The 27912-nt window shown below is 43.9% G+C and overlaps 1 protein-coding gene across 1 annotated transcript in view; it reads left to right on the forward strand.

Annotated features, from left to right (window-relative positions):
• Window positions 1-23748, forward strand: part of LOC133489261 (FERM and PDZ domain-containing protein 4-like) — a 101353-nt gene extending 77605 nt beyond the window's left edge. Inside the window, 13 exon segments of the mRNA XM_061798162.1 lie at window positions 1250-1295; window positions 1502-1606; window positions 1840-1947; window positions 11241-11372; window positions 12269-12388; window positions 14236-14372; window positions 15866-15992; window positions 17660-17749; window positions 17861-18043; window positions 18169-18307; window positions 18658-19635; window positions 19722-22772; window positions 22775-23748. Coding sequence (XP_061654146.1) covers window positions 1250-1295; window positions 1502-1606; window positions 1840-1947; window positions 11241-11372; window positions 12269-12388; window positions 14236-14372; window positions 15866-15992; window positions 17660-17749; window positions 17861-18043; window positions 18169-18307; window positions 18658-19635; window positions 19722-22772; window positions 22775-22932 — 5374 coding nt within the window. The 3' untranslated portion in view covers window positions 22933-23748.
• Window positions 23749-27912: the final 4164 nt, after the last annotated feature.

Raw genomic sequence — 27912 nt, forward strand, 5'->3', positions numbered from 1 at the left:
AGTTTTATAAAACCTTTCCACCCCTAACACACACACACACACACACACACACACACCTATGCACACACACTTACACACACACGCATACACACATGCACGCACACACACATGCACGCACGCACACACACACACACACACGCACACACACACACATATATATATATATATATATATATATATATATATATATATATATACATACATAAAAATCTCTTTTTAAAAAAAATTGCTATCATGTCAGGCTGAAACATAACATATTGAAAGAGAGCAAGAGCAATTGATAACACAAAATAATTTTACAAATTGTAGAATGAAAAATCTGCACTATAGCGGGACCACAAAGCAACAGCCACATAGCGGAGGATTACTGTATCCGTATTCCATGATGATAAATTGCAGGGACTCATTGTTCCAGGGCTAGGACTCATTGTTTCCAGACATTTGCATCATGAAACTAACATAATCCATCCATCCATTTTCCGTACGGTTTATCCTCAGTAGGGTCGCGGACATGCTGGGGCCTATCCCACCTGACTGGGCGAGACTGTCAATCAATAATTTTTTAAAATCAGATTAATTACACTTTTGAATTTTGATTAATCACGATTAATCACAGGCGCCAACTATAACACACACACTACCCCATGTTGCTTTGAGATGGTATTTTAAACCTGTGCTTCGAAGAAAAGAGAGTTCAGCCCTGCACTATATGGTATCTATCTGTGTTTTATCGAAAGTCCCATCGGGGTAACTTGAAGCAAAATTTGCCGCCGAGCACAGCAGTCTGAGTCTTCTCACTTATCTTTCTACTGGCGTAAGCATTGGCCTAATCACTGACCTTAAAGTAACCTGCACTGCATTTCAGATATCCGTCCGCGGTTAAGGTAAAGGAGCGTGAGTGGTGTAAATAAATTGTGTGATTAATATGAGTTAATACATGATTAATTATAGCATTAATCATGTATTAACTCATTCATTTGTGATTAATCATGAGTTAACACTAACTTTGACAGCCCTGATATATATATATATATATATATATATATATATATATATATATATATATATATATATATATATATACAGTATGATATATGTACAGTATATAAAAAGCATGAATGAAAAAATTAGGTCTGTTTTTGTGTCCTCTAGTTTTATGTTTTATCTGTGATTTGAGTTAATTCCCAGCCTCTTTTTTCTTTCCTCTTCTTTGCTGTTTATTCTGGGATTTGCTTTTTCCCTGCTTCAGGAGCTGCAAAGAATCCATCCTATTGACTGTTGTCCAACCATATCCCGTGAGTGCATCAGAACCTCTTTGTTAAGACGGCAACATTTCTAGAAAGCATGAAATTTCATCAATCATAAACTATGCACTATAAAATGTTTTTATTTTCATTTTTACTTTGTTTTTACGCTTTTCTGCGCCTCGCCTTCCCTCCCTCTATTTGTTCTTCCTCCCCTCTTTTTCCACTTACTCCTTTCTTGGACACTTGCCTCCTAGTCCCCTAAATCAGCGTTCATCAGTGCAGCCAAAAAAGCAATGCTCAAGTCCAATCCAGTCAAAGTGCGCTTTGCCGAGGAGGTCATCATAAACGGCCAGGTTCCAGTAAGTTCTCTCTCGCTCTCTCTCTCTCTCTCTCGCTCTCTCTCTCTCACACAAACACACACACACACCTACACGCACACACACATGCATGCAAACACACAAACAGACACATATACGGAGACAATATAAAACTTATATAACTAATGCCAAATGTAACTGAATCATTGCTAATTCAACCTCACATATCAGTAAGGGAATGCAATAATGAAATGTAATATTTTGTCACTTTTCAGAACCCGGTGAAAGACAACTCTCTTTTATTCATGCCAAATGTCCTGAAGGTCTACCTGGAGAATGAGCAGACCAAGTCTTTTCGCTTTGACAGCAGTACCTCCATCAAGGTGTGTTTGCAATACATTTTCTGAAATTGTCATATCATGTTATTTTTCCCCACACTATTTTTTGTCTATTATAGTCAATATAGACATACATACATTACTTTGTGTTGAACACCACAAATAGAACCAGATCACTCACATGCAGGAATGCAAGGAGAAATTCAGATTGAAAGAAGTGCGCAGAGTGTTGCACCACTTGAGCTGGGGTGGTGATAAGGACAATGCCTTGCTCAAAGGGCACATTGACAACAACAACTAGTTGCCATTTTTCCTTTTTTTAATTTTTATTTTTGTGGGTCTCTAACCTGAGCCTTCTGTCTCCAAAGTCCAAGTCCCTACAGACTGAGAAACTTGGGGGGGGGGGGAGTTTGGTGTTATATTGTAAGTGGATAACGAGAAATCCAGAACTTACGGCTCTTCAGAGACCCAACTATTTGTATACGAGCAATTAAAAAGTGAGTAATAATATGTTCCCTTGGATACATTTTGTTTCTCCTCATATCAAACAGATGTTGGTATTGCTGTTTAATGTTTGGCTGCAATTTTTATTCTTGGTCGATGGACCTTAAAGTGCTGCCATGAAATGGATTGTATATAAAAGACAGAACCATTAAGTGGGGCTTTTTCACGGCATTCATTTTGACATACCTTAATTTAACGGACTATTAGGGGTGGGTGGCGGGGGTCATCCGTCATCGCCGATTTTTCATTATATTGAAACACCAGTCGGCACGGTGGATGACTGGTTACCACATCTGCCAACTAGTCGGCACGGTGAACTACTGGTTCACACATCTGCCTCACAGTCCTGGGGAACGGGGTTCAAATCCCGGCCCCACCTGTGTGGAGTTTGCATGTTCTCCCCGTGCCTGGGTGTTTTTTCTCCAGGCACTCCGGTTTCCTCCCACATCCCAAAAACATGCGTGGAAGGTTGATTGAAGACTCTAAATTGCCCGTAGGTGTGAATGTGAGTGTGAATGGTTGTTTGTTTCTATGTGCCCTGCAATTGGCTGGCCACCAGTTCAGGGTGTACGGTTTCATGGGCCAGGTCGGTTTCATGAGTCGCAAGGAATTGGTGTGATTCCTATTTCCAAATCCGTTGCCATAGACGAACGGCTTGGGAAAAAATTTGTTACTCTACCAAAAAAATCATGTTCCATGTTAGTTGCATTGCTCTTAATGTTAACACCGCAGCCATATGCACTCTCTCTGTGCAGAGCACTATGCAGCACTAGATCTCCTGCAATCATGCCAGCCACATCAATGCAAAGCCTGGAAAGGTTGCCACATTCAACATGGCCACCACGTGTCAAAGCATGCCTTTGATGGAATGTCGCCACTTTCAACATGGCCGCATGTCTATTGGTTGGATGTAGTCATATTGCATATCTATGACCCAGAAATATATGTGTCCCAGTCAAGTTATTAGGATTTCCACAAATTTCCAGGCAGGACACGCCTCGCTGCAACATTATTGGATCCTGCGTCGCGGGAAGGTCAGGTTATGCAGATGTAACCAGATGACCATCCCAAACATGTATCACAGTTGTACGAAATAAAAACAAAGAAGTTTGTTATGGTTAGGTTTAGGGCCTATGTTTGGGGCTTCAGGCAGTTTAGGATGGGTTAAGGTTAGGATTAAGGTGGGTCAGTGTTAGTGGGGAAACATTAACACCAGCACACTTAAGGCGCATAATTCTTTTACAGTGTGGAAGCAGTAGTGCGTGTTCTGCCTGGATACAGCAGTCAATCATAGTGTAGCGGTGAATGTCCTGGAGCAAGTAATATTGGAACAGGGCACGTCCTGCCTGGAAACTATGTGGGAATCTTAATAACGTACCCCAGTGTCAGCTTATAATGCACCACAGCACCAGTAAAGAACAGAGGCCAATTCTGGAACTAACAAACTGGTTTAAAGGTATGCTGTGTAACATTTTCAGTTGTTTACTGGCCTAAATGGATGTCTGCCTTTATATATGTGTTATCATTGGTGTATAATGTTGGGTTTTCTCCGGGTACTCCGGTTTCCTCCCACATCCCAAAAACATGCGTGGAAGGTTGATTGAAGACTCTAAATTGCCGGTAGGTGTGAATGTGAGTGTGAATGGTTGTTTGTTTCTATGTGCCCTGCGATTGGCCGATGACCAGTTCAGGGTGTACCCCGCCTCTCGCCCGAAGATAGCTGGGATGGCCCGCGACCCTGGTCAGGCTAAGTGGTGCAGAAAACGGATGGATGGATGGATGGTGTATAATGGTGAATCTGTATCCCAGATTCAGCACATAGATTGAGAGACAGGAGGAGAAGATCAGCTTATTACCATACCCCGGCAAATCTGCACTACTCCAGCAGCATAATGCAAAACCACAGATATGTGCAATGGAGACAGTTACGCCATCGACGAGAAAGTAAAAAAGGCAACTTAAGCAATGGAGCATTCAAAAGAGGCTAGACATTGGGCTAGCTTTCCCCAGGTGGAAGGAGCTCATGAGAAAAAAGGGACGCTGAAGTTGCCAGGTTTCTCCTCGAAAAGTAAGGGCTTGGAAACGTGTCGCCACGCTGCATTGCATCGCCATTTTGGGTGCTACGGGTCTCTTGTTTACAACTAAAGACGTGCTTGGTCGTGGTGTTGCCTCATTGTTAGCTTCATATTTTGTCATTTGAATTTAAGAATGGTGAGAAGTTGCTGTGTTACATGGAGCAGCACCTTGTCACATAGTGCAAAAGGGAAAAAAAACTCAACAAGGGACGAGGTTTTACAGCTGTCCCGCTTGGCAGCAGCAAGAAGGTGGGAATTGGTAGTAGTTTCAGATTACGTCGGACGGCTTTGATGTCAGCTGTAAAATGAAAAAATAAATTTAACCTTTGACAATATCACACCAATGACAAGTGTTTGCTGATGAGATTTTCATTACGGTAAGTAAAAAAGTATATCTGCATCCTGTTCTTTTTTACATTCAACAAAGCATGTGGGAAGTGTCGTTATCTAACAGCTGCGTGTATTTACATCGTTATATCAGAATCATTCATTCTAGCTGGATTGCTGATTAACATGTGAGAATGCATATATATATATATATATATATATATATATATATATATATATATATATATATATATATAGCGGCACGGTGGACGACTGCTTAGAGAGTCAGCCTCACAGTTCTGAGGACCGGGGTTCAATCCCCGGCCCCGCCTGTGTGGAGTTTGCATGTTCTCCCCGTGCCTGCATGGGTTTTCTCCGGGCACTCCGGTTTCCTCCCACATCCCAAAAATATTGCATGAATTGGAGTCTCTAAATTGCCCGTAGGTGTGAATGTGAGTGCGAATGGTTGTTTGCTTGTATGTGCTCTGCGATTGGCTGGCAACCAGTTCAGGGTGTACCCCGCCTTCTGCCCGATTATAGCTGGGATAGGCTCCAGCATGCCCGCAAACCTAGTGAGGAGAAGCGGCTCAGAAAATGGATGGATGAATATATATATATATATATATACATATACATGGGTGTGTGTTCCGGTTTTTGTCTTCCCCCTGTTTCATACACCCCTGCTCCTGAGAGCATCTTCAGCACCTGTGCCTCGTTCACTCGAATTACCACTTGCATTTAACCTCGTGTCTCATTCTTTCTCGTCGGCAGTTTGTTGTACCTTGTCGTCGCGTTCCAGCATTCCTTGTTTCCACGTGACAGACTCACAGTAAGACTAGACCCTGTTCCGATTATCTACCTCGCCTTTTTGCCTCACTTTTTGGATACTGTTCCCTTTTTTGTATTGCCTGCATGTGTACCGACCTCTGCCTGTATATTAAACCTCTCTTTTTGAAACTGTCCATTTGTTTTGGAGTCGTGCATTTTTGGGTCCTATCCTCAGTTCCGTTCATGACAGAACGAACTGGCCATGGACCCAGCAGACTCAGACCCGCTGCGCAAAGCCCTTCAAGAGCAGGGTCAATACATCTTGAAGCAATACATCATCTAAAGGGACTGTCAGAGCATCAGGACACTATGATGAGACAGGTGGCCTCACAGTTTGAAGTGCTAATGAATATGCTTCAGAAGAAGGAACCAGAGCACCCGATGCCGCCACTGTACCACCGTTTCCAGGTGAAGCAGTCACCATGCAGCCACCTGCCACCTCCGCTCCTGTCTGCCCACAGCTCTCTCTCAGGGAACATTAAGCCATTTATCACTCAGTGTAAACTCCACTTTGAGCTGCAGGCAGCTGCCTTCTCCACCGAGCGGGCAAAGATCGCTTTTGTCATTTCCCACCTAACTGGTCGTGCGGAGGCGTGGGCTACTGCTGAATGGAGCTGCAATTGCGCCGCGTGTCATTCGTGGGCTTTTTTCGTAAAGACTATGGAGCAAATTTTTAAGTTTTTCACACCAGATCGTGAGGCAGCTCGCTCCCTAGTCGCCTTACAACAAGGCAAGCGCAGGGTGTCAGATTACGCGATTGAGTTTCGCATTCTAGCAGCTGAGAGTCAGTGGAACAACAGGGCATTACTCGATGCACTATCCCACACCGTCAAGAATCATTTGGTCCCACTAGACCTGCCGCCCGACTTGCACACTCTCATCGCTCTCGCCGTAAAGATCGACCAAAAGGCTTTTGGATCGCGAGCTGGATGGATATCGGCGGAGGGATGCATCACCGCGCACTTGGAGGACGAGCCTCGGTGACCAGCCAAACCAAGGCAGATCCCCTGTTGCCAGTCTCAATCCACTGGCTAGCGTCACCACGGATGAACCCATGCTACTGGGCAGGTTCCGTCTCTCCCCTGAGGAACATCAACGCCGGCTGAGGGAAGGGCGGTGCGTCTACTGCGGGCAGTTGGGTCATTCCGTGAGCAACTATCACGTCAAAGTTGCCGGTGCCGGTAACAAGGGAACGGGAGCGGTGAGTCTAAATATCATTCAGGAAGACCCTACCCAGGTTCTTCCTAAAGTGACACTATGCTCTCCAGATCAAGAGATTCATACATCTGTATTTATTGACTCTGATCCTGACTTGTCTCAAGTGCCCACCTGTTACCATGACGTTAAAGAAGTTTTTTCCAAATCCAAAGCTAAATCCCTTCCACCCCACAGACCTTATGACTGTGCAGTTGACTTGCTCCCTGGAACCACACCTCCACGGGGGAGGTTGTTCTCTCTTTCAGGGCCGGAACACAAGGCCATGAAGGAGTATGTGGAAGAATCACTGGCAGCCGGGATCATTCACCCATCTTCATTCCATGCGGGAGCAGGATTTTTCTTTGTGGACAAAAAGGACAAGACCCTGCGACCCTGTATCGATTACCGGGGTCTCAACGAGATAACTGTAAAAAACAGGTACCCTCTTCCTCTCATCTCTACCGCCTTTGAGTTCCTGGAGGGAGCCAAGGTTTTCACCAAACTAGACTTAAGATATGCATATCATCTAGTCAGGATAAGGGAGGGGGATGAATGGAAAACACCATTCAACACACCAACGGGACATTAAGAGTATTTGGTAATGCCTTTTGGACCCACTAACGCTCCAGCTGTTTTCCATAACCTTGTCAATGATGTCCTGCGTGACATGTTGAATGTGAATGTTTTTGTCTATTTGGACGATATTTTTATATTCTCCCCGGATGAAGAGACTCACATTATTCATGTCCACTCTGTATTGCAGCGGTTACTGCAGAATGAACTATATGTCAAGGCTGAGAAATGTGAGTTCCACAACGCGTCCGTTTCTTTTCTGGCTTTCGTGCTGGCTCAAGGTGAAGTCAAAATGGACCCTTGCAAAGTCGATGCCGTGATTAATTGGCCTACTCCCACGTCACGCAAAGATGTACAAAGGTTCTTAGGGTTCGCAAACTTCTACAGAAAATTCATCAGAAATTTCAGTTCAATAGCCCCGCCTTTGCATGATCTTACCTCGCCACACAGACCCTTTGTGTGGAACCCGGTTTGTCAATCAGCTTTAACAGAAACTAAAATCGAGCTTTACCTCTGCTCCCATCCTCCCTTTGCCAGATCTCAAACAACAGTTTGTGGTAAAAATTGATGTGTCTGATGCCGGTATAGGAGCCGTGCTCTCCCAGAAATGTCTCAAGAATGGTAAGTTACATCCTTGTGCTTATCTCTCTACAAAACTGACTCCAGCCGAGAGAAATTATGACATAGGTGACCGTGAACTGCTGGCAGTCAAGGTGGCTTTGGTGGAGTGGAGGCACTGGCTAGAGGGGGCACAGACTCCGTTTTTAGTATAGACAGATCACAAGAACCTTGAGTATATTAAATCTGCTAAAAGATTAAATGCGAGGCAGGCTAGATGGGCTCTGTTCTTCACTAGATTTAATTTCATGTTATCCTACCGACCTGGTCCTAAAAATGGTAAGCCAGATGCTTTATCACGTATTTTCTGAGAAGAGAATTCTTTGTCCGACCCTAAGACTCTTTTGCCCAAGTCATGTTTCATTTCTGCTTTTGTTTGGGATGTTGAAACTGCGGTTAAAGAGGCTCTGAAGAACACTCTTAGCCCTGAAGATTTCCCTGAAAACAGGCTTTATGTGGTTCCGACCTTAAGGGGAAGAGTCATCCACTGGGCTCACACTAACCGGACCATATGTCACCCAGGCATTGCCAAAACGCAATCTGTGCTCGAACAGCGCTTTTGGTGGCCTAATGTTAGGAGGGATGTTATCGATTACGTCAATGCTTGCCAGGTATGTGCTGCTAACAAGCCCTCTCGTCAACGTCCTTCTGGGTAGTTGCGACCCCTGCCAATACCACAGCATCCTTGGTCAGACATTTCCGTAGACTTTGTTACAGGATTACCGGCCTCTAATGGTAATACCACCATTCTCACAGTTGTTGACAGGTTCTCTAAGATGGCACACTTCATTGCACTTCTGAAACTCCCCTCAGCTAAAGACGCTGCCGAGTACATGATTAACCAGGTATTCAAGTTTCATGGTTTTCCCAAGAATGTGTATCTGATAGGGGCCCCCAATTAATTTCACGATTTTGGAAGGAGTTTTGCGGTCTAATAGGTGCTACCGTCAGTCTGTTATCTGGATTTCATCCTGAAACCAACGGACAAACCGAGAGGCTGAACCAGGACCTGGAGACTGGGCTCCGATGTCTCGCTTCACAGGAGCCACAATCCTGGTCTCAGAAGCTGGTTTGGGTCGAGTTCTCTCACAATTCCCTCCCCTCTGCATCCACTGGTCTATCGCCTTTTCACGTTGTGCATGGTTACCAACCATTTCTATTTCCTGCCATAGCCCCAGAATCCACAGTTCCAGCGGCATTGACCTTGGTGAGACGCTGCAGGAGGACCTGGGAGCGAGCCCGCCAGATGCCGCTGCGCCAGGGACGGTCCTACAAGACCGCAGCTGACCGTAGGAGGACACCGGCCCTGAACTACAAAGTGGGTCAGTGAGTTTGGCTCTCCACCAAGCATATTCCACTCCGGGTGGAGTCCCGGAAGCTCGCTCCCAGGTTCGTTGGGCCCTTCCCCATCACAAAGATCATCAACCCTGTCACCATGAAGCTTAGGCTCCCAAGGTCGATGTTGGTACACCCTGCTTTTCACGTCAGCCTGCTCAAGCCAGCCCGGGAGTCGCCTCTGGTCCCGCCTTCCAGGCCCCCTCCTCTCCCCAGGTTCGAGGATGGGGCCCTGTCTTCACTATGAGGCGGCTGTTGTCGTCTCGTCGGAGGGGGTTTCAATATCTGGTGGACTGGGAGGGCTACGGGCGTTTATCATGGATGACTCGCTCATTCGGGACTTCCACGTTGCACATCCAGGGGATCCGGGGCCGTCTGGGGCAGGCCGTTAAGGGGGGGGTACTGTCATGTGTGTGTGTGTTCCGGGTTTTGTCTTCCCCCCTGTTTCACACACACCTGCTCCTGTGAGCATCTTCACCACCTGTGCCTCTGTCACCCTAATTGCATTTAACCTCATGTCTCATTCTTTCTCGTCGCCAGTTCGTTGTACCTTGTCGTCGCGTTCCAGCATTCCATGTTTCCACGTCACAGACTCACAGTAAGACTAGACCCTGTTCCGATTATCGACCTCGCCTTTTTGCCTCACGTTTTTGGATACTGTTGCCTTTTTTGGACTTCCTGCATGTGTACCGACCTCTGTCTGTATATTAAACCTCTCATTTTGAAACTTTCCATTAGTTTTGGAGTCGTGCATTTTTGGGTCCTATCCTCAGTTCCATTCATGACAGATATATATATATATACATTCACATACATATATCTTAACTGAAATTTTAAAACAGATGTATAAAAAGCAAACACACGATCAACGTATCTCCGAATGATGCGTTGGCATTGTTCACCGGTCGTGTTAAGGTCCTGCACCGACACGCCGGTAAACTGCACATAAGATGCTAGAATTTATAATTCTTAAACTGCTCTTAAGTGTTGGCACACCACACGAGGTACGCAAATCAGCTGCACACAACAAAGGCAGTAAGGTCCGGCCGGTCGCAGCTCCACTCTGTATTCGTAATTTTGTACTGATCCAAACTGTTTATACTGGGTGTATTTTTGCCAGGTATCTATCTCTGGCTTCGCGGGCTGGTTTTTCTTTGTATAATCCCATCTGTTTCTTGCATTTTTCAGTCGTGGAAAATACACAGCGAGTATAGCTTGCTTAGTTACCCATTGCGGCCGCCTCAATCCACATTTCAAAGCAGTTTCCAAGCCCTATTTAATTCGGTTGTGTTAGACAGTGATGTTTATCTTAGGCAACATAGCACAATAGGGGCAACTGTCTCGTATTAGCCGGTGTTTCATTACCTTTTCCTATCCTCAAGGGTTTTTAATCTTCGACGGCTACTGTTGGAGTTCGTATTTGGAAAACTGAGGCGCGAGATTGCACTATTCGTTTGGATGTAAAACACAATTTCAACGCTAGATGGGAGTAATTACTACACAGTGTCCCTTTAATTGATAACTGGAGACTATTTTTGGACACATGTACTGTCCAGAGAGTACAGACAGTTACTTCCGAGAGCCGTTAAATTAGGGTCTGTTAAAACGAGGCTCGGCTGTACTATACTTATTTTTCACTTTTGCTTACAGTTTGTCCTGAATGGAAGTCTAAACACAAATGAGTTTGTAGTTACACGTAGGCCTACTCTTTATAATTTACTAAAAGAACAAATCTAGCTGTAGCCTAACACTTTTGGATCATGGTAGGCTACTGTAAGACAATGATTGTAAGACAATCATTTGCTTGATGTATGTTATCATGCTTGTTGCACCATTACAGACAACTAATAAGACAACTATCTGTATGCGTGTTTACTCCAGGATGTGATCCTGACCCTGCAAGAGAAACTCTCCATCAAATGCATCGAGCATTTCTCCCTCATGTTGGAGGAGAGGGTGGAAGGCTCTGGAAACAGACTTCTTTTGCTCCACGAACAAGAGATGCTTACTCAGGTCAAATATCCTTCCTGACTCCCCAAGTGTTTCCCCCTAATGCTATATCTCTCTCGAGTTTGCACATTTTTAAGGCTTTTTGAACACCGTTTAAACTAAAGTGTCATTTATCAGCAGCGAAGGCTTACATTGCACTTTCCTGCCAGAAATGCGCACACTTGACACACATGCATGCACGCACACGCACACACACGCACACTTTCTTACAATTCTCAGTGCCTGATACATTCTAATGAGGTTCCAAGAGGTCAACTTTAATATTCAGACCTCATCATACAGATGGAAGGCCAGGACAAACAGAAACATTGGCACACACACACATTATACATACAAACGTTTTCAGACACACTTTGACCTGTTATTTCCCATTAATTTAAATTATTCATCTTAAAAGATTTGTTGCGACTTTCAGCTTGCCGCATCAGGACAGCGAGTCATTTGCATTGTTTGTTTGGCACACTTTTTTACACCAGATCACCTGCCTGTAGCAACCCACCCATTTTATTTTTTTTTTGCGTGCTTGGGACCAGGCATAGCTGGGTATTGGCTGGGAATCGACACGCGGTGTCAGCGTGAAAGGGAGCAGCGTGTCATGTACCACTACACCACCAGCGCTTTTCACCTTGTCAATACACTTGGACAATTCTATGCGACCAACTTTATCCCTTTTTTTCCAAGCATGAGTGCGCCCTAGTGTATAAAGCAAAGTCCCTAAAAGCATGATTAGATTAGCTTGGTGTGGAAGAACTTTCAATTTTCAAACATTTCCTCACCCATTCCTTCTCTACTGTAATACCCAATTCAACTTTTGCTCAGTCTCTGCCATCACATTGATCTCTTTCCACCCATCCTCCCTCCACCCTCGGCCCAACCAACACCGCCTTTTCACTCTTTAGGTGACTCGCAAGCCCGGTTGTGACAAGATGAAGTGTTTCTTTCGAATCAGCTTCATGCCCCACGACCCGGTGGAGCTGCTGCGGAGAGATGCTGTGGCGTTTGAATACCTCTATGTGCAGGTACGAGATAGGTTACAGTAGATTAGGTAACTTTATTTGTAGCCGAGGGTTTGATTTGGTTGCAGCGAGTTGGCTGCTCAAACATACACAAAAATCATTTAAACCATGAATAAAAGGACAGTGATATAACAACGACAGCAGCGCTTCAGACATTAAAAAACATGGCTAAAACAAAAAAATCAAAAGGGCAACAGATGCAGTAAAGAATAAGACCTATCACGGCAAATACAGAAACGAGGTCAAAATCAATAAGTAAATTAATTAATTAAGAAGGCTGTCTAAGTTAAAAGTTCAGGTCCACCAATAGCCTCATTCCTGTTAATGTTCAATGTTTTGATGTGTGAGGGTGGGTACAAAACTGCCTTTGTATCTCGTACCTACGGCCTGAGGGAAAAAGCTGGAATTCTCCTGGGTGGTAGCCATCTTCTAGAATTGACCCAGATAGCACCTGTAACTACTTTTAGTCTGTAACAGGGATTCTAGATTAAGCTGTGATTCTCCAACCCGTCTACTAGCAGCTAGCCCACCTCACAATTTAGTTGAGCGAGTTCTTATTTTAAAGGGATGTTGATGTTGCCATCATCCTTGATCAATATAGGAACCCAGGGCTAGCCAATAATGCAACTTGGGTCAAATTTAAAAGGGAACTAAACCCAAAATGTCAAAAATTTCTGTTGCATTTTAAATGTACATATCATCCTTATCTGATACTGATTACTAAAATCTACAAAGTATTTCTTCTAAAAAAAATATTTTAAAACATTGCATCTACTTGCCTACGGGGGCTGCCATTTACTCTATACGTCTTTTCACTCTCGCAAGTGTGTGAATTTGTGAGAATGTGACATGTATCAGCCCTTCCTGCCTGCTTAATTTACTGACAAAACCAGACAGAATTGGTAAATATTCAGCAACAACAAGCTACACTTTGGTCAGATCCACTTATCAAAACCAGCTAAATGGCGGACGCACGACTCACCTGCCTCGCAATGGCTGTTCTTATTGTTAGGCATCGTTGGAGTTAGTATCCCAACGTATATTGACATTACTGTTGCCACAAACGTCCATCCCCAAATCATGTTCAATTGCTAATTTAATAGGCTAAAAAGTCACGAATTAATTACCCTGTCATTGTTTAAAATTTTAAGATACGGCACCAGTCGCCAGTGTTAGCAGCTAGCGGCTAGCAGCTAACTGCTTGCCGGGCAGCCATTCGGCCAGAGCCACCCTGCCGGCGAGCACGGCCGGCAACCGCGCCTGGCACTGGCTGCGTGTGCCCATTTGGGTCATGAAAGCCAGCGGACTGCTTTTCAAGGGCAGTTTAATCGGCGAAAATTAATCTGCACACTTCCCTTTGATGCTGACAGCTTGACACAGGTCCTACCGATCAATTTTTAACCAACCAGGCTTCCTTAAATATGTTGTAAACAAGACAAAAGTGCTACAGTAATTGTGAAGTCACGTTCGAGCTGCAGCTGATGACGTTATCGCCCAATATGGCGCTGCCCCTTCGTTGATGAATAATTCCATTTCATTCATATTTTCCATGCAATATTAATCAGAGTACCATGTTTTGAGTAGTGCTGGCAACTACAGTGTATTCTTGCAGGGGGAAAAAAGTGGGTTTAGTACTCCTTTAATTGGGGTGTTATTTGCCAGGTGGTTTGTAAAGGGCATTTAGTGAATAACTTGACTAGAATAGAGTGAAGATCCAATACTGCTTCCCCCCTAAATTGCTCTCATCAATTAATACATTTCTTCCCCAAGGAACACACCTGGTAATTAGTTGAGTAGACCTTTCCTTGTAAGACGTTAAATATACACTCTGCTTTCGGTTCCTCTTCCAGAGTTGCAATGATGTGGTGCTGGAGCGGTTCGGCTCAGAACTGAAGTACGACGCGGTGCTGCGACTGGCGGCGTTGCAAATGTACATCCTCAACTTGACAACCAAGCAAAGCCAGAAGGTCTCCCTAAAATATATCCAGTAAGTGTGTGTGATTGTATGAGTTGTGCTCATTAACATGACACATGTAGTTATTTATTTCTATGAAGGTGGAGAAAACCTACTTTTTGGAAGTGTCTTATCATGTATTTATACTAGTAGCATGCGCCTGAGAGTAAATTCGGTAAACTAGAGCATGTCATTTCCTCAGAAATCGGGTGTGCTGCGAATACTGTGTCACAATGTCAATACAATAGTTGAACTCAAGTTAAATCTCAAAACTAAATATAGAATTCACAACAAAAATAATATATAGGCATTTTCCCGATGGAGACACAAGAGAACCTAACATGAACAAGCTTTTTTTTGGAAAGTCCTGTCTAAAGAAGAAATGTTAAACAGAACCAGGACACAGGGCAGCTATCGGCCTCTGTTAGTTTGAGATAGAGTGACAGAAAATAGGGAGAGACAAAGAATAGAATTAATTGAGGCCTATAACGCTGGGTAATGCACCACAGCATACTATAAGCAATCCCTGCATACTTATGTACTGTATGTGTAATTATGGGCCTGGCAGAGCTGTGAGCATTATCGGGCATAGGTAATAATAAACAGATTAGACACTTATTATGTGCAATTGTCTGGTGATGAAATGATATCATAGCGGGTAAAATAACTGTCACAATATGTTGTTGTGGAGATGAGGAAGAGTTGGTGCAAATGCAGACAAAAAGAGTCATGAGTGCAGGCACGAAATACCTAAAAAATACTAACTGAAAATAACCAAACAAACACAGAAGCAAAGGCCAAGGAGGTCAAAGTTCAAAAGGGAGCACATACTGAAGAGAACAGGAAATACAGTACACATCATGGAGGAAGAAACAAGAAATGAACAAAAGCTAGAGATTTGACAATAGCCTGAATACACATGGCCAACTGACATGACAAAGTTGCTGGGAAGGACACCATGCAGCAAATTGGTGAACACAGGAAGAGTCGAGTAGAAAACGATAGAGGGAGGCATGAGAAAGCAGAAATACATACTAAAAAGTACTAAGTACAGGTATGTTAAAAAAATTATAATAAAAAAATCATAGTCAAAAGACAAAAAACATACACACACACACACACACACACACACACACACAAAGACTTGTATTTATTTATTTATGTATTCATTATATTTCATTGAGCAACGAAGAAGCTATCGGTGTGTTTGCCTCCTGGTCGGCTAAACCATGTTTGGTTGCACAATAACAGTGGGAATGCTTGACTCTGCCGTACATTCAAAATAATATTTTTGAGTAGCATCATTGGTGTTACTTGTCTCCTTACCAATTCCGAAATAAATATTTTGGCATGAAATAACATTAATATTTATGGTCAACATTTACACTTTAAACTGCACTAGCACGTAACCCGATCTGGTCACATTACTACATGACGTCTTGTTACTGTGAGCTTGTCTGCAAAGTCCAGTAGAAGTATTGTGCTCCAAGGGCGCCTTTTGGTGAAAGTGTATCTCCCCTCTACAGAAAGGAGTGGGGCCTGTCGCTGTTCCTGCCTCCTGCTGTGCTGACCAGCACAAAGGAGAAAAACATCAAAAAAGCTCTGACGCACATCCTCAAAACCAACCAGAACCTCGTGCCTCCTGGGAAAAAAGTAACAGCATCCCTTTCTTTCTTTGCCCTTGTTAGCAAACTTCTGACACACGCACACAAAGTCACCGTCCTTCTGTTTTCGGATGAAGTTGCCGAAAATAGACCTGCTGCAGCTCACCCTTGTAAAGGTTCTCATCCATGTCAAATTAAGCCATTTTGTTATGCTCTGCCTTAAATGCTAATGCAAGTAGTTTGACGACGCATGCTAAAAAAGCTACTCCACAACTGTACTTTCATAATTCATAAATAGATGCTCATTTTTTGAGCTGCCTTGTGGATGCTTTTTCCAAAATTATATGTAATTTCAAATGTTGTGTTGAAACCACATGATTTATCTCATATTATCATTTGTTTGTGTGAATGCAAACATCTTTACTCTGATGCACACAAAAGCAAGGGGTCTAAGACTTAAAATAAATATGTGTCAGTTTGCTGGCAAAAGAACTGAGGCAGTTCAAGTCAATTCAGCAGTAAAAAAAAATAAAATGCTGCATACCCCAAAAGGCATCCCTAGTGTTCAAATGACAATGGAAACATAGGAAATCCATCCATCCATCCATTTTCTGTACCGCTTATCCTCACAAGGGTCACGGGCATGCTGGAGCCTGTCCCAGCTATCTTCGAGCGAGAGGCAGGGTACACCCTGAACTGGTCGCCAACCAATCGCAGAGCACATATAAACAAACAACCATTCGCACCTACAGACAATTTAGTCTTCAATTAGCCTACAACGCATGTTTTGGGGATGTGGGAGGAAACCGGAATACACGGAGGAAACCCACGCAGGCACGGGGAGAACATGCCAACTCCACACAGGCGAGGCTGGGATTTGAACCCCGGTCCTCAGAACTGTGAGGCAGATCTCCTAACCAGTCGTCCACGGTCCCGCCACAAAGGTAATCAAGAAAGTATATCAGTTTAATGCCATTTTGGCCATTCAATGATGGTTGTAACCCAGACGACAAAATATGTCAAACTTTTGGTCCAGTGTTAAAAATGCCAGTGAGACGAAAGAGTGACACAAACATGTAGATTTCTGCTTTGGCCTGGTCAGAGTGCAAGCACGTGCACACATAGACCCCAACTGGTGCCTGTCTTTATGCTCTGCGTGAAAAAAGAGCCCTTGTTTGCTGTGACCCATTTTTTTTTTCAGTCATCAACATTAAAAAAAAATAATAATAATTACTCTGTGTGTCATCAATTCCACCCAAAGTGTTTTAATATCTGACAAGCGTTTATTTGAGGCCTTGGGAGAACTATACATATAATATTATATGATATATGATACTTTGGATTTTTTTGGTACCCTTCTTCTGAGTAATACCTTTGAACAATGAGATCCCTCTGATGCTGAGGAAGCTCTTTGCAGACCATGGCTTGTGTTGCAAGATGTGATTACCAAAATATTAGGAAAAGCCTACGAGAGCAGCTGAGATTTATTTGAGGTTAATCAGAAACACTTTAAATGGTGGCAGTCGTGCGGTGACTTCTATTTAACATGAGTTGTAATGTGATTGGTTTAAGTCTGTACACAGCCACGTCCCCATGTATAAGAAAGTGTGTGCACTTGTGAAAATACATTATCACGGTTGTTTCATTTTACTTGTAAATACCTACTTTAAATGCAGGATCTGAGTTTGTGATGACTAACATTCCCTTTCTCTGCAGCTGACTGCTTTGCAGGCCAAGGTGCATTACCTTAGGTACCTCAGCGAGCTCCAACTTTATGGCGGGAGAGAGTTTAAATCAATACTTTTGGTAAGTGTATCAGTTTTAGATCATTCAAATCTAAGCTTGAATTTGTACTTTTGCTAAAAGAAAGACAGTTTGGGCATTTGAATTTACTTCTACTCAATCAACTTTTTGCAGCAAGGTGAGAAACAAACCGAGGTGACATTGTTAGTGGGTCCTCGTTATGGTATCAGTCATGTCATCAATGCACGGACCAACCTAGTGGCCCTCTTGGCCGACTTCAGCCATGTGAACCGAATTGAAATCCTCACCGAGGATCAAAACAATGTCCGGCTGGAGCTACATGTTCTGGATGTCAGGGTAAGCCGTGTCCCGCAAAAAATAACTAACTTCTGTGCAATTCCTGTATCTTTAATCATAGGTTTCTCTTTTTATTTTGCTTCTTCCTTTTTGTTCCTTCTTTCCCCAACTGTGTCCTCTAAAAGCCCATCACGCTCATCATGGAGTCAAGTGATGCAATGAACCTGGCCTGTCTTACAGCGGGCTACTACCGCCTCCTAGTGGACTCAAGGAGATCTATCTTTAACATGGTGCACTGCAGCAACTCTACAGAGGATGACAATGGTAAATCGTGTTTGCAAAGCTTTACTGTACACTCGCCATAATCTTCATTAAGTGCAGTTGCTAAATTTTTAATGAGAAATAACAAATGCTCTTAGAGATTGAAGCTGTAGTTTAGTGGTATAAAATTGCACTGCATCATACTGACAGCTGTTTCTTTCTAATTTTTATTATTTCATTTAGCTACATATGATGGAAAAAAAAGTAACTTTTTTTTTTTCATTAAATCCAGTTTGTGCGTGCTCCAATGTAAAGTTTATGTCCACAGGAAGCTGTTGCAAAAACCACGTTTCCATTCTGTTGTTCTACTTCCTTAAAGAATCATAATCACATGCATTGTAAATCATCTACAGGTCAGGATCGCATCCTGGAGTGGCCATATAGCACATCTTTTGGGGACAGCGAGGAGCTATCACAGAGCCAGGCGCAGCTCTACAGAGACTCTCAATACTCAGACAATGAGCAGAGAGAAAACAGTCTCTATCCCTACTGCCATCAATCCCAAAACCCTGACCGAGCCCTTCAGACCCAGAGTCCGGTGCCGCCTCCTCTTCCCCCCTCGACCAGACACAAACCTCAAGACTCACCTCGTAGTGCCAAAGTGTCATTTATTTTTGGAGGAGACCCACCTTTGAACAAGCCCAGGAGCTTAGTCTATGAACGACTTCAGGAGAGTGCTGAGGTAGCCGAGCACAGACCAACCTACTTGCACAATACTGACTTTGGGGCACCGGACAGGGGGTCATTTCACTTCAATGACCTGACGCATGTCTATAGTAACATAATAAGTGAGGAAGGGGGTGAGGAGCCACTATTAAGAGACCTGTTTTATCATGACACAACAGACGATGCAGAGGATGAGGACGAGGCTTCTTGTGAAGAAGACTCCACTGGAGGAACACCAGTGGGTGACAGAGAAGCGAGCGAAGGAGTGGCCACTGCAGCTTCTTTTCTCATGCTTTCTGGACCTACCGATGATATAATCGACCTCACATCGCTGCCTCCACCTGAGGGGGATGACGCGATTGATGACGATGAGGACGACTCACTGCTGCAGACGCTTAACCTCGCAATTGCAGCCCCTCCAGCAGGCTTTCGAGACAATTCAGATGAGGACGTGATGCCTGAGCGAAAGCTTCTGAGTCCGCACGACAACGATGATATTCCAGTCTCATTAATTGATACGATCCCTAGTCAAGAAGAGGGAGGAGAGGAGGGAAAGAGGCAGCTGGAGAACACAGTAGTGAAAACCCTGCAGGCACTTGAAGCATTGTCCGTCTGTGAACAGAGGCCTCCACCACCACGTCCACCACCCAGCAGAAACAATCCAGGTCTGTTTGTTTATAACTAGAGTCATCGATCATTTTTGTATGTGCCGCCTGTGTAAAATCACTCTGACTCTCAATTTCTTTTGTAGGTGTTTATACATCTCAAGGCTATAGCCCGGAGTCTTCCTCAGACTCCGGAAATGAAACAAACTCCTCAGAAATGACAGAACTGTCTGAGCTGGCCGCTTGTCATCGACTCAATGAGAGCCACATGCGCCTCCTGGTGGCCACGAGGGAGGGGTACCAGCCTTTACTTGAGGAGAAAACAGAGTTCCCTGTTTCACCCAGCACTGCAGGAATAACCCAAAAGAAGTCCCGTAGTCCACAGCACCTCCGACCACCTGCCGTCCCTCCAAGACGGAGCCCACATTTGACCACAGCAGCATCAGTACGGCCAGACTGCCTCGGAGAAAGATCTCAGACAAACCTCTCCTCTACTCTTCAGCGGCCAAACTCCACAACGCCAGGAGGCAAGCATCACAAAAAGTCTGCAGATTCAACCGGAAAGTATAACACTTTCAGCACAAGGGAAGGGTACCGAGGAGGGAGTGGTGGAAGCATCCATCTTGAGATTAATCAGCGTACTTCATTCTGTGATCCAGGAGGAAGCCAAAGAAGACTCAACTTCTTTTTGGAGGAAAGCTCCCATGCGCAGGACCAGGATGTGAACAGCCACAGTGACCATCCCAGAATTCCCTGTCCCGCTTCCTCTACATCTGATGGCCTTTTAGACGTGGCTACTCTCAGGGACTGTGCTGCAGATAATAAAGCTGTCGAGCAAGATGAACATCTAGTTGTAGCGTCGTTACTGTCCCCAAATAAAAACAACCAATTGGTGGGTTCTGACCAAGGATCAGACATACATAATGACCATCATCCTATTTCAAGACAACAAAGTGTCGCACGTTTATGTGAGTACCATCTTGCAAAAAGGATTTCAAACTTACAAGGTGAAGCTCACAGTTCTCTACAGGGCTCCCTGTGCTCATCACTGGATGCTGGTGGCAGCGCAAACAGCAGTGTCTGTGCCACCCCAACTGACTCACCACTTGGTCCAGGGGCGATTGAGTCCAAACACCACCGTCTACAAAGGCACCCAATCTCAAGTTCTTCTTCATCTTTACTCAGGGTTTTAAACTATGAAGAACTTAAACCTGGAAAGAGTCCCCAAACAAAGGATTTTCACCCTCATGCGGACCCTGCCCTCCTTCGAAAAATGCTGCCCAACATCCACACACCTGCTGACCCTGGCCGTCCATCCTCAGCCACACCCTCTAAACACAAAGAGTCAATTACAAGCAAAAAGCCCTGTTTTAAAGGGCCCACCCAAAAAGAAGGCAGTGAGGCGTACAGACAATTGATCAACTACCTAACTGTGAGCCAAATGCACCAAGGTGGAAAGTTACACAGTGCAGGCATGGGGGGCGGTGTGAAAAAAGACACTCGTCGCTACATCACAAGCAACCTTCAGCTTGTCGATATGGTTAAGAATCGAGGGAACACAATCTCTCGATGCCAATGTATGCCATCCTCCATATCATCCCCTTTTGTCCGCCCAAATTTGGTAAACCCAAATGCCATGCAGCTGATGACTAAAGATCAAAAGTCATACCACTCTGCCACACTTCCTGCCAAATTTAAAAGAAGTCCTGACATGCACACTCAGGCTCCAAATTATCGGTTAGATGTGAACCAGCCAAATGCAGAGAGAAGGAGCTCCTTTTCTGGATTGCAAAGTGAGCTTGAAAGGAGCGGTATGGACCCTGATCAATTTCTATCACTGTATAAGAGAGATGGCTACATTACCCATGAAGGTGGGGGGGGAACCACTAGCAGGCCTCCACCTCGTTCAAGAAGCCAACCAAGTTGTGGCACAGATGACTGGTCCAGATCAGACCCAAGAGAAAGGCATGCAGTCCTTCAAACTTCTACCTCCTGTCTAAGTGGTCAGCGAGCAGACCTCAACAACTTCTCGCTTGGAAGGGGTCCTTCAGCTTTCACCAGACAGGTATCAACAAGTACCATGGCTGGCATTTCCTCTCCATCCCCACCAATCCATCCACAGTCCCCCCCACCTCCTGTATTAATTCCAACACAAGCCAACACTGCTTCCAGCAACTCTCGCTACACACAAGATGCCACCCATTCAACCCTGTCAAGGCCAACTCAGAACCACATTCATGCTGTTAGCCCAATGCCGTCACAGTTGGATCCTTTCAATAATTACTTACAAAGGGGGCGGGAACTAAAACGCAGCTCGAGCAATGTCACCAATAGCTCCGGTAGCGTGGAGGTTCTGTTTGAAAAGCCCAGCCAAAGCCAGAGCCAGCAATCCTTGTCACCATCTGTGCCCCAGCAAGGAGAAACCAAAGTCCAAAGGAGGCCAACAAGGAAAAGGCTATCTAAGAGTTACTCCCAAGGCTCAGTGTCATCCCACACCACATGTTGGTCTTCAGGCACCAGGATAGACAGCAGAAGGGCTTCAGTAGCGTTACCTTTGCAGAAAGATAATAAACAAATGAAGGGTTCACAAAAACTAGACACCAGTCCTTGGAGGTGCAATGGACCTTTCAGCTATTGTTTCTTTAAACGTAAAAGTGAGGGAGAAGATGATGAGAGCGAGTGGGACACACCAAGACGAAGTCGTGGTGGGTGCAACCTAGAAAATGACTGTGCTGCATCATTAGCCATCTTCCCCTGTGGCTCAGCAGTGGATGCAGCAGGAGAGCAGCTGTATGGTGAGGTACTTAACAACATGAGCTTTAGCGACCGCCTGGCCCGTGTCAACGTCCTTAAGGACCGCATGTACAGCTTCCCTTCCGGCTTCACAGATGTTCGGCGTGATGCCAGTGAGCTCATTGCATTGGTGAGGTCCAGCATAGGTCGCTGTGATCGAGGTGTCCAAATGCCAATGCAGGAAGTGTCACAATCCAAGCAACTCCTCTCAGTGGAGTCCAAAGAGTTAGGCCGGGCATGTCGGCGGATGGCGCAGGCGCACAGCAGCCCTGAGGAGATGCTGCTGGCTGTGACGTGCAGTTTCCAGGTGCTGTGTTGTCTCTGTGAGGCTTGTATGTGTCTCGTAAAGGGGCTTAGCACCTCAGCCTCACACCAACAGAGAGAGGTTGTCGCAAAAGTAGATGAGTTGTTATGAACTACATCTGTTTACTCAAAGCAGCTGAGGCTGCAACTGTGGGAGCACCGGGAGAGCACAGTGTCAAGGCGCTGGTGAGTCATTCTAGTACCATGTCAGCCATCGCTAACGCACTCACGCGCTCTCTTAAAACGCTGCTGAGCAAGTAGGGTTTCCTTTACTCCTTTTCATGTCTCGTGTGGCCTATGCAGTCAGCAGAAGTCTGTTTTTAATCATCTAGTTCTTTTTGAGGCTACTGTAGGACTTGTATGTTTTTAGCCGTTACAATAAACATCACTAACTGAAAAAAATGCTAAAAAAGCAGTCAGTCCTCACTTAACTTGATTTTTATTTCAATGTATATTACAAAGCCATACAGGTGTCGACCTTTATATGATATATGAATACCTAGTAGATTCCCCTTTACCTGTGCATTATGTAATTTATTTTCAAATATATACAGTATAATTATTCTGTATACACTGTATTTTGTACGATTCAATTATGTTTTGCTGAAGCAAGTCCAGTCAGTTCATTAAGTGCAGTTTTGCTACTGATGTATATCATCTTGAAATTCTCCAAATGTAAACAAATGTGAAGGGATATATTTTTTTTAAGTGCTGAATTCAAGGTTGTATTTGTGAAGTCAGCAGATGGTGTATAAAGTATGTTGCGATCTAATCTTATAATCTGAGAGCAAGGATATATATAAAGTTGTGAGAGTGGCTCTACAGTTTTACCATATTTACCACTGCTTGCTATTTCACCATTTAATTTATTGTTTAGAATTATAAATATTATATACTGTAACAAAAAAAATGTATGTAATTTCTTTTGGGCCATGTTTGATATAAGACTGTTTTAGCTATATTCAAATTATTTTTACCTTTTTGTGTATTATCTGTTTTGAGATCACCTTTGTGCTTGAACGTTTCAACTCAACACTATATAGCTAATGCAGTGATGTCTGATGACAAAATATAATTTTTTTTTTTTGATAATTCACAATCCTATTAAAGCGAAATATTTTAAATGTTTGTGCGTGTGTTTATATGAGATTAAGTATAAAATGTCTAAACCTACTTGCTGTTGGATGTGTTGTTTGTAAACACCAGAAATAATAACGGCGATCATGTGTGTTTTTTCATGTTGATTACCCGGGTGGAGAAGAAGGGGTAAACCCAAAGCCACGTACTGTACAAACGGGGCGGCGTGGCGCAGAGGTAAGTGTACGCTCTGAAACCGGGGGGTCGCCAGTTCGTATCCCTGCCAGAGCACATGTCGTCGTTGTGTCCGTGGGCAAGACACATATGAATGAATGTAGTTGGACGTTTGGTGGTGGTTGGAAGGGGTGTAGCCACAGAATGGCAGCCACACTTAACGTCAAACTGCTCCAGGTCAGCTGTGGCTGCACAAGTAGCTTACCACCACTAGGGTGTGACTGTGGAATGAATGAATAGTGCGTGCATTTGTAAAGCGTCTTTGAGTCCCTTGAAAAGCGCTATATAAAGAAAAATGATTATTATAAAGAAAGTATGGAACACTATGAACTCACCACACTGCTCTGTCATTGGTTAAATTGTCATCACATGGTTTAAGGGCACCATCTTGTTGCCCATCATCTCCATTTCCTCCAAAGGCGTGCAGTTAACTGCGGTGGAGAGAGAGAGAGAGAGAGAGAGAGAGAGAGAGACACGCACACTAAATTATGAGTCCTACTCATGGCTTTTACTGCAACCTTATTAAAATCAAGGCATTATAATTGCACATATTAATATGAATGCTTAAAATAATAAATCAATTACAAAATTATTAAAACTATTTATATTGCACTGACATTGCAACAATGCACAATATAAAATAAAAGCGGTCCACAAACCTTTTAGCGCCACTGACTGTTTTCACATGAAGGCATATTTTGAAGGCAAGGCATCGAAACAAAAACAAATGAATAAAAATATCACTTAGAATTACGCTTAAACGAGCCGGTCTTATTATGAACATCTTCTTGGGCGGCTGTCAACTTTACTTGGATTTGAACCCATATCCTCAGAACTGTGAGGCACATGTGCTAACCAGTCGTGCACCATTCCACCTGATAGAAATTACTGGCTGTATGGTTACACATCACTGGATACACTTTTGTTTGATACATCCCATTACAGATACACACCCAGATATCCTTATAAGCATATAATTGCATTACAATTTGTCGCACCGACACAACAAACGCACAACATATCAACATTGGGTGCGTTGGGAAATTCACTGTGTGTGTGTGTGTGTTTGTGTGTGTGTGTGTTTGTGTGCGTGTGTGTGTGTGCACGCGCGCGTGGGTGTGTGGCACTCAATACAAGTAAAACTGACACATTCAATATGGTGGATGTACTCAGATATCCCTAGCAATAGCCAACACGTTCATTAGTAATGTTATAGAAAATGGAGAACGCTCTGTCTTTGGGTGCCGCGGTCTCGGGGCGTGATGGGAACATCGGACTGAATTTCCGAACGGACCTCATACACTGAGGTGAAACTAGGATTGGTCCGAGGCTGCGTGACGTCACGAAGGAAGCAGTTTTGAAAAAAAAGCAGACAAGAACTTCTGCGGTCTCTTCACCACAGACGCTGTTCTGAGCCACGTGCGGAGAGCCCAGCGCTGAACATTCACCAACCTTATTGTTTGACTTTGTACTTTCGAATAAATTGTTAAACTTTCCATACGGCCAAATTGTTGAAGTATTACCTCGACCAGAAAAAAAGTACCAGGCAATTGAGGTTTGTACGGCCGGCAGGATATACCCGGGCTTCTCTTTTCCTAACCTCTAACACACCCATCTATGGAAAACACTGTTATACTAGTCCGAAATAAAGCCATGTCATTGTCCAACAAATGAAACATCCAATTGGATTATTTGAATCTAACTAACGACCTGGCATCTTTTTTTGGGAGCTCACAGATTTTTTCACAACACCAGAAAGATGGTACTCTAACACACCTCTATCAAGAGGTTCTTTTTAGTTTAAAATGGCTTACTTTTTTTATTATTTGTTTTTATTTTTAAACCTGTCCGATTAAGCTATTAGGTCAAGCAGAATCTGTATCCCTTTGATGCCGGAACAGTTTTACAGTGCAACAGTGGAATTTTTTTATACTGCCACTGTGTTTTGTTGTTTTACGATGGATATGCATTGAAAAGTTCAGTTTTAAAGGGAAGTGACAGAAAGAAAAAGGAGATGACAGAGAAAAACTAAACAATAAAAGACATGACACTAACTATAAGGAAAGTAAGCAAAATAAAATCAATATATGCATAATACAATGACACACTGGATACGGGTCATTAGTACTACACCCTGTGAATGAAAAACATGAATATGTAGGATACGATAGGACAGGACAGGAAGGACAGAACAGGCGGGGAAGAGAGCAGGACAAGGGTAGTGTACCTCGAGTGTGGCGGCAGTGGCTCTGTACATTTTAGACATCTATAGAAACAGAGTGCAAGTGAGGGGGTCCTCCAAAGAAGTTAGGGAGGTCATAGAGTGAGTTACAGCAATTAGAGAGTGGCCCTACACGAAGCAATTGTAAAATAGCTTACTTTAACCAAGATCCCTCGCTGTATCATGGCCATGGTCTGTTTTGCCCGGTCTCTTTGCCATAAAATGTGTAAATCCATTTTGGCTGAGAATTTTTGCTGAAGGTTAGCTGCTAGCTGCTTGCAATCATCAGCCACAATATGATGAATTGTTCTTGCATAATTTACACCAATTAATTCTGCCGCTATCGCAGTCAGGAACATCCGTGCAGTCTTCGGGCATGGCCATCCAACGCCTCGTTCCGCGGAGATTATCGTTGACGGCAAAATATCCATCTGTGACTCATGATAAACTACAGGACTTGGAGGCTACAGTACAACTGCACAGATGCACATGCCTAGTATCAGAATCATCTTTATTTGCCAAGTATGTCCAAAAAAAACACACAAGGAATTTGTCTCCGGTAGTTGGAGGCACTCTAGTACGACAACAGACAGTCAATTGACAGAGAACACTTTTGTGACATAAAGACATTGACAAAAAGAAAAAAACAGTCACTGAGCAATAAAGGGTTGCTAGTTGTCTGGTAATGCCAGTTTGTTTGTTTTTTTGACAATTGTGCAAAAGATGCAGAGTCCTCTAGCACTTAGAACAGTTCGAATGACTAATAGTGCAATAGTCCGGTGCAATGACCATTGTGCAAAGGGCGCCGAGACGTCAAGGAGTGTATGAAGTTTAAAGTGACGAGTAGTGCGATAATCTGGGACAATGTTGATTGTGCAAATGTTGCAGATATTCCTCAATCAGTGTGCAAATAGAGCAGATGCTACTTTGGCAAGAGTGGCCAGTATTGGTCAACAACAGATATGCAAATAGTGCAGCGTGGCGAGACTACTACAGTGAGTGCACTGAATCTAACTAACGACCTGGCATCTTTTTTTTCACGTCAAGTATGTAGACATGGCGGCCCTAAAACAAAGGAAGTAAATATTGCAGGGCAGTATCTTATAGTATGTTAGTCTTCGATTGGTTTTAATTCAAATATCCCTTACATATGGTGGAAAATATCGCTTACACGTGGTACATTTTGGAAAGAGTCATTTGCGTTGCTTTGCATTAACAATGTAACAATGGTGTCCTTCCTGTCACCGTCCAGACTTTGGGTCGACAGACAGCTGTATAGGTATATTAGACACGCCCACTTTGAACTTCGTGCCGACGGCGAAGCTACGCAAGGGAGGTCATAGTCGTCAGCGCATTCCATGTATGTGGATGGCAAGAAACCCAAAAGACCAAGGATGCATTGCGCATTCATTCATTTTGACAAGGGAACTGGGAGCCCGTTTCACATGCAATAATGTTTTTGTTGTTGTTTTCAAATGTTGTGTATCGATTGCATGCGCTTTGGCGTTGGCAACACAGCAACCCACAGGAAATTCGGGTGAAAAATGAGCAAGTCACGACTTTCCGTGTCCATGGTTTGCCTTCTATGGGAACGTCGACCTCCCAAACATGGCCGCCACGTAGCCAGGCTGCTACAGCGCGCTGGTGTTTGTCGTGTTCAAATCTATGTGGGTAAATCTACCCCACCCCTCTGCAAACCACACCACATT

This window comes from Phyllopteryx taeniolatus, chromosome 1 (assembly GCF_024500385.1).
Source record: "Phyllopteryx taeniolatus isolate TA_2022b chromosome 1, UOR_Ptae_1.2, whole genome shotgun sequence".
Classification (NCBI taxonomy): Eukaryota; Metazoa; Chordata; class Actinopteri; order Syngnathiformes; family Syngnathidae; genus Phyllopteryx; species Phyllopteryx taeniolatus.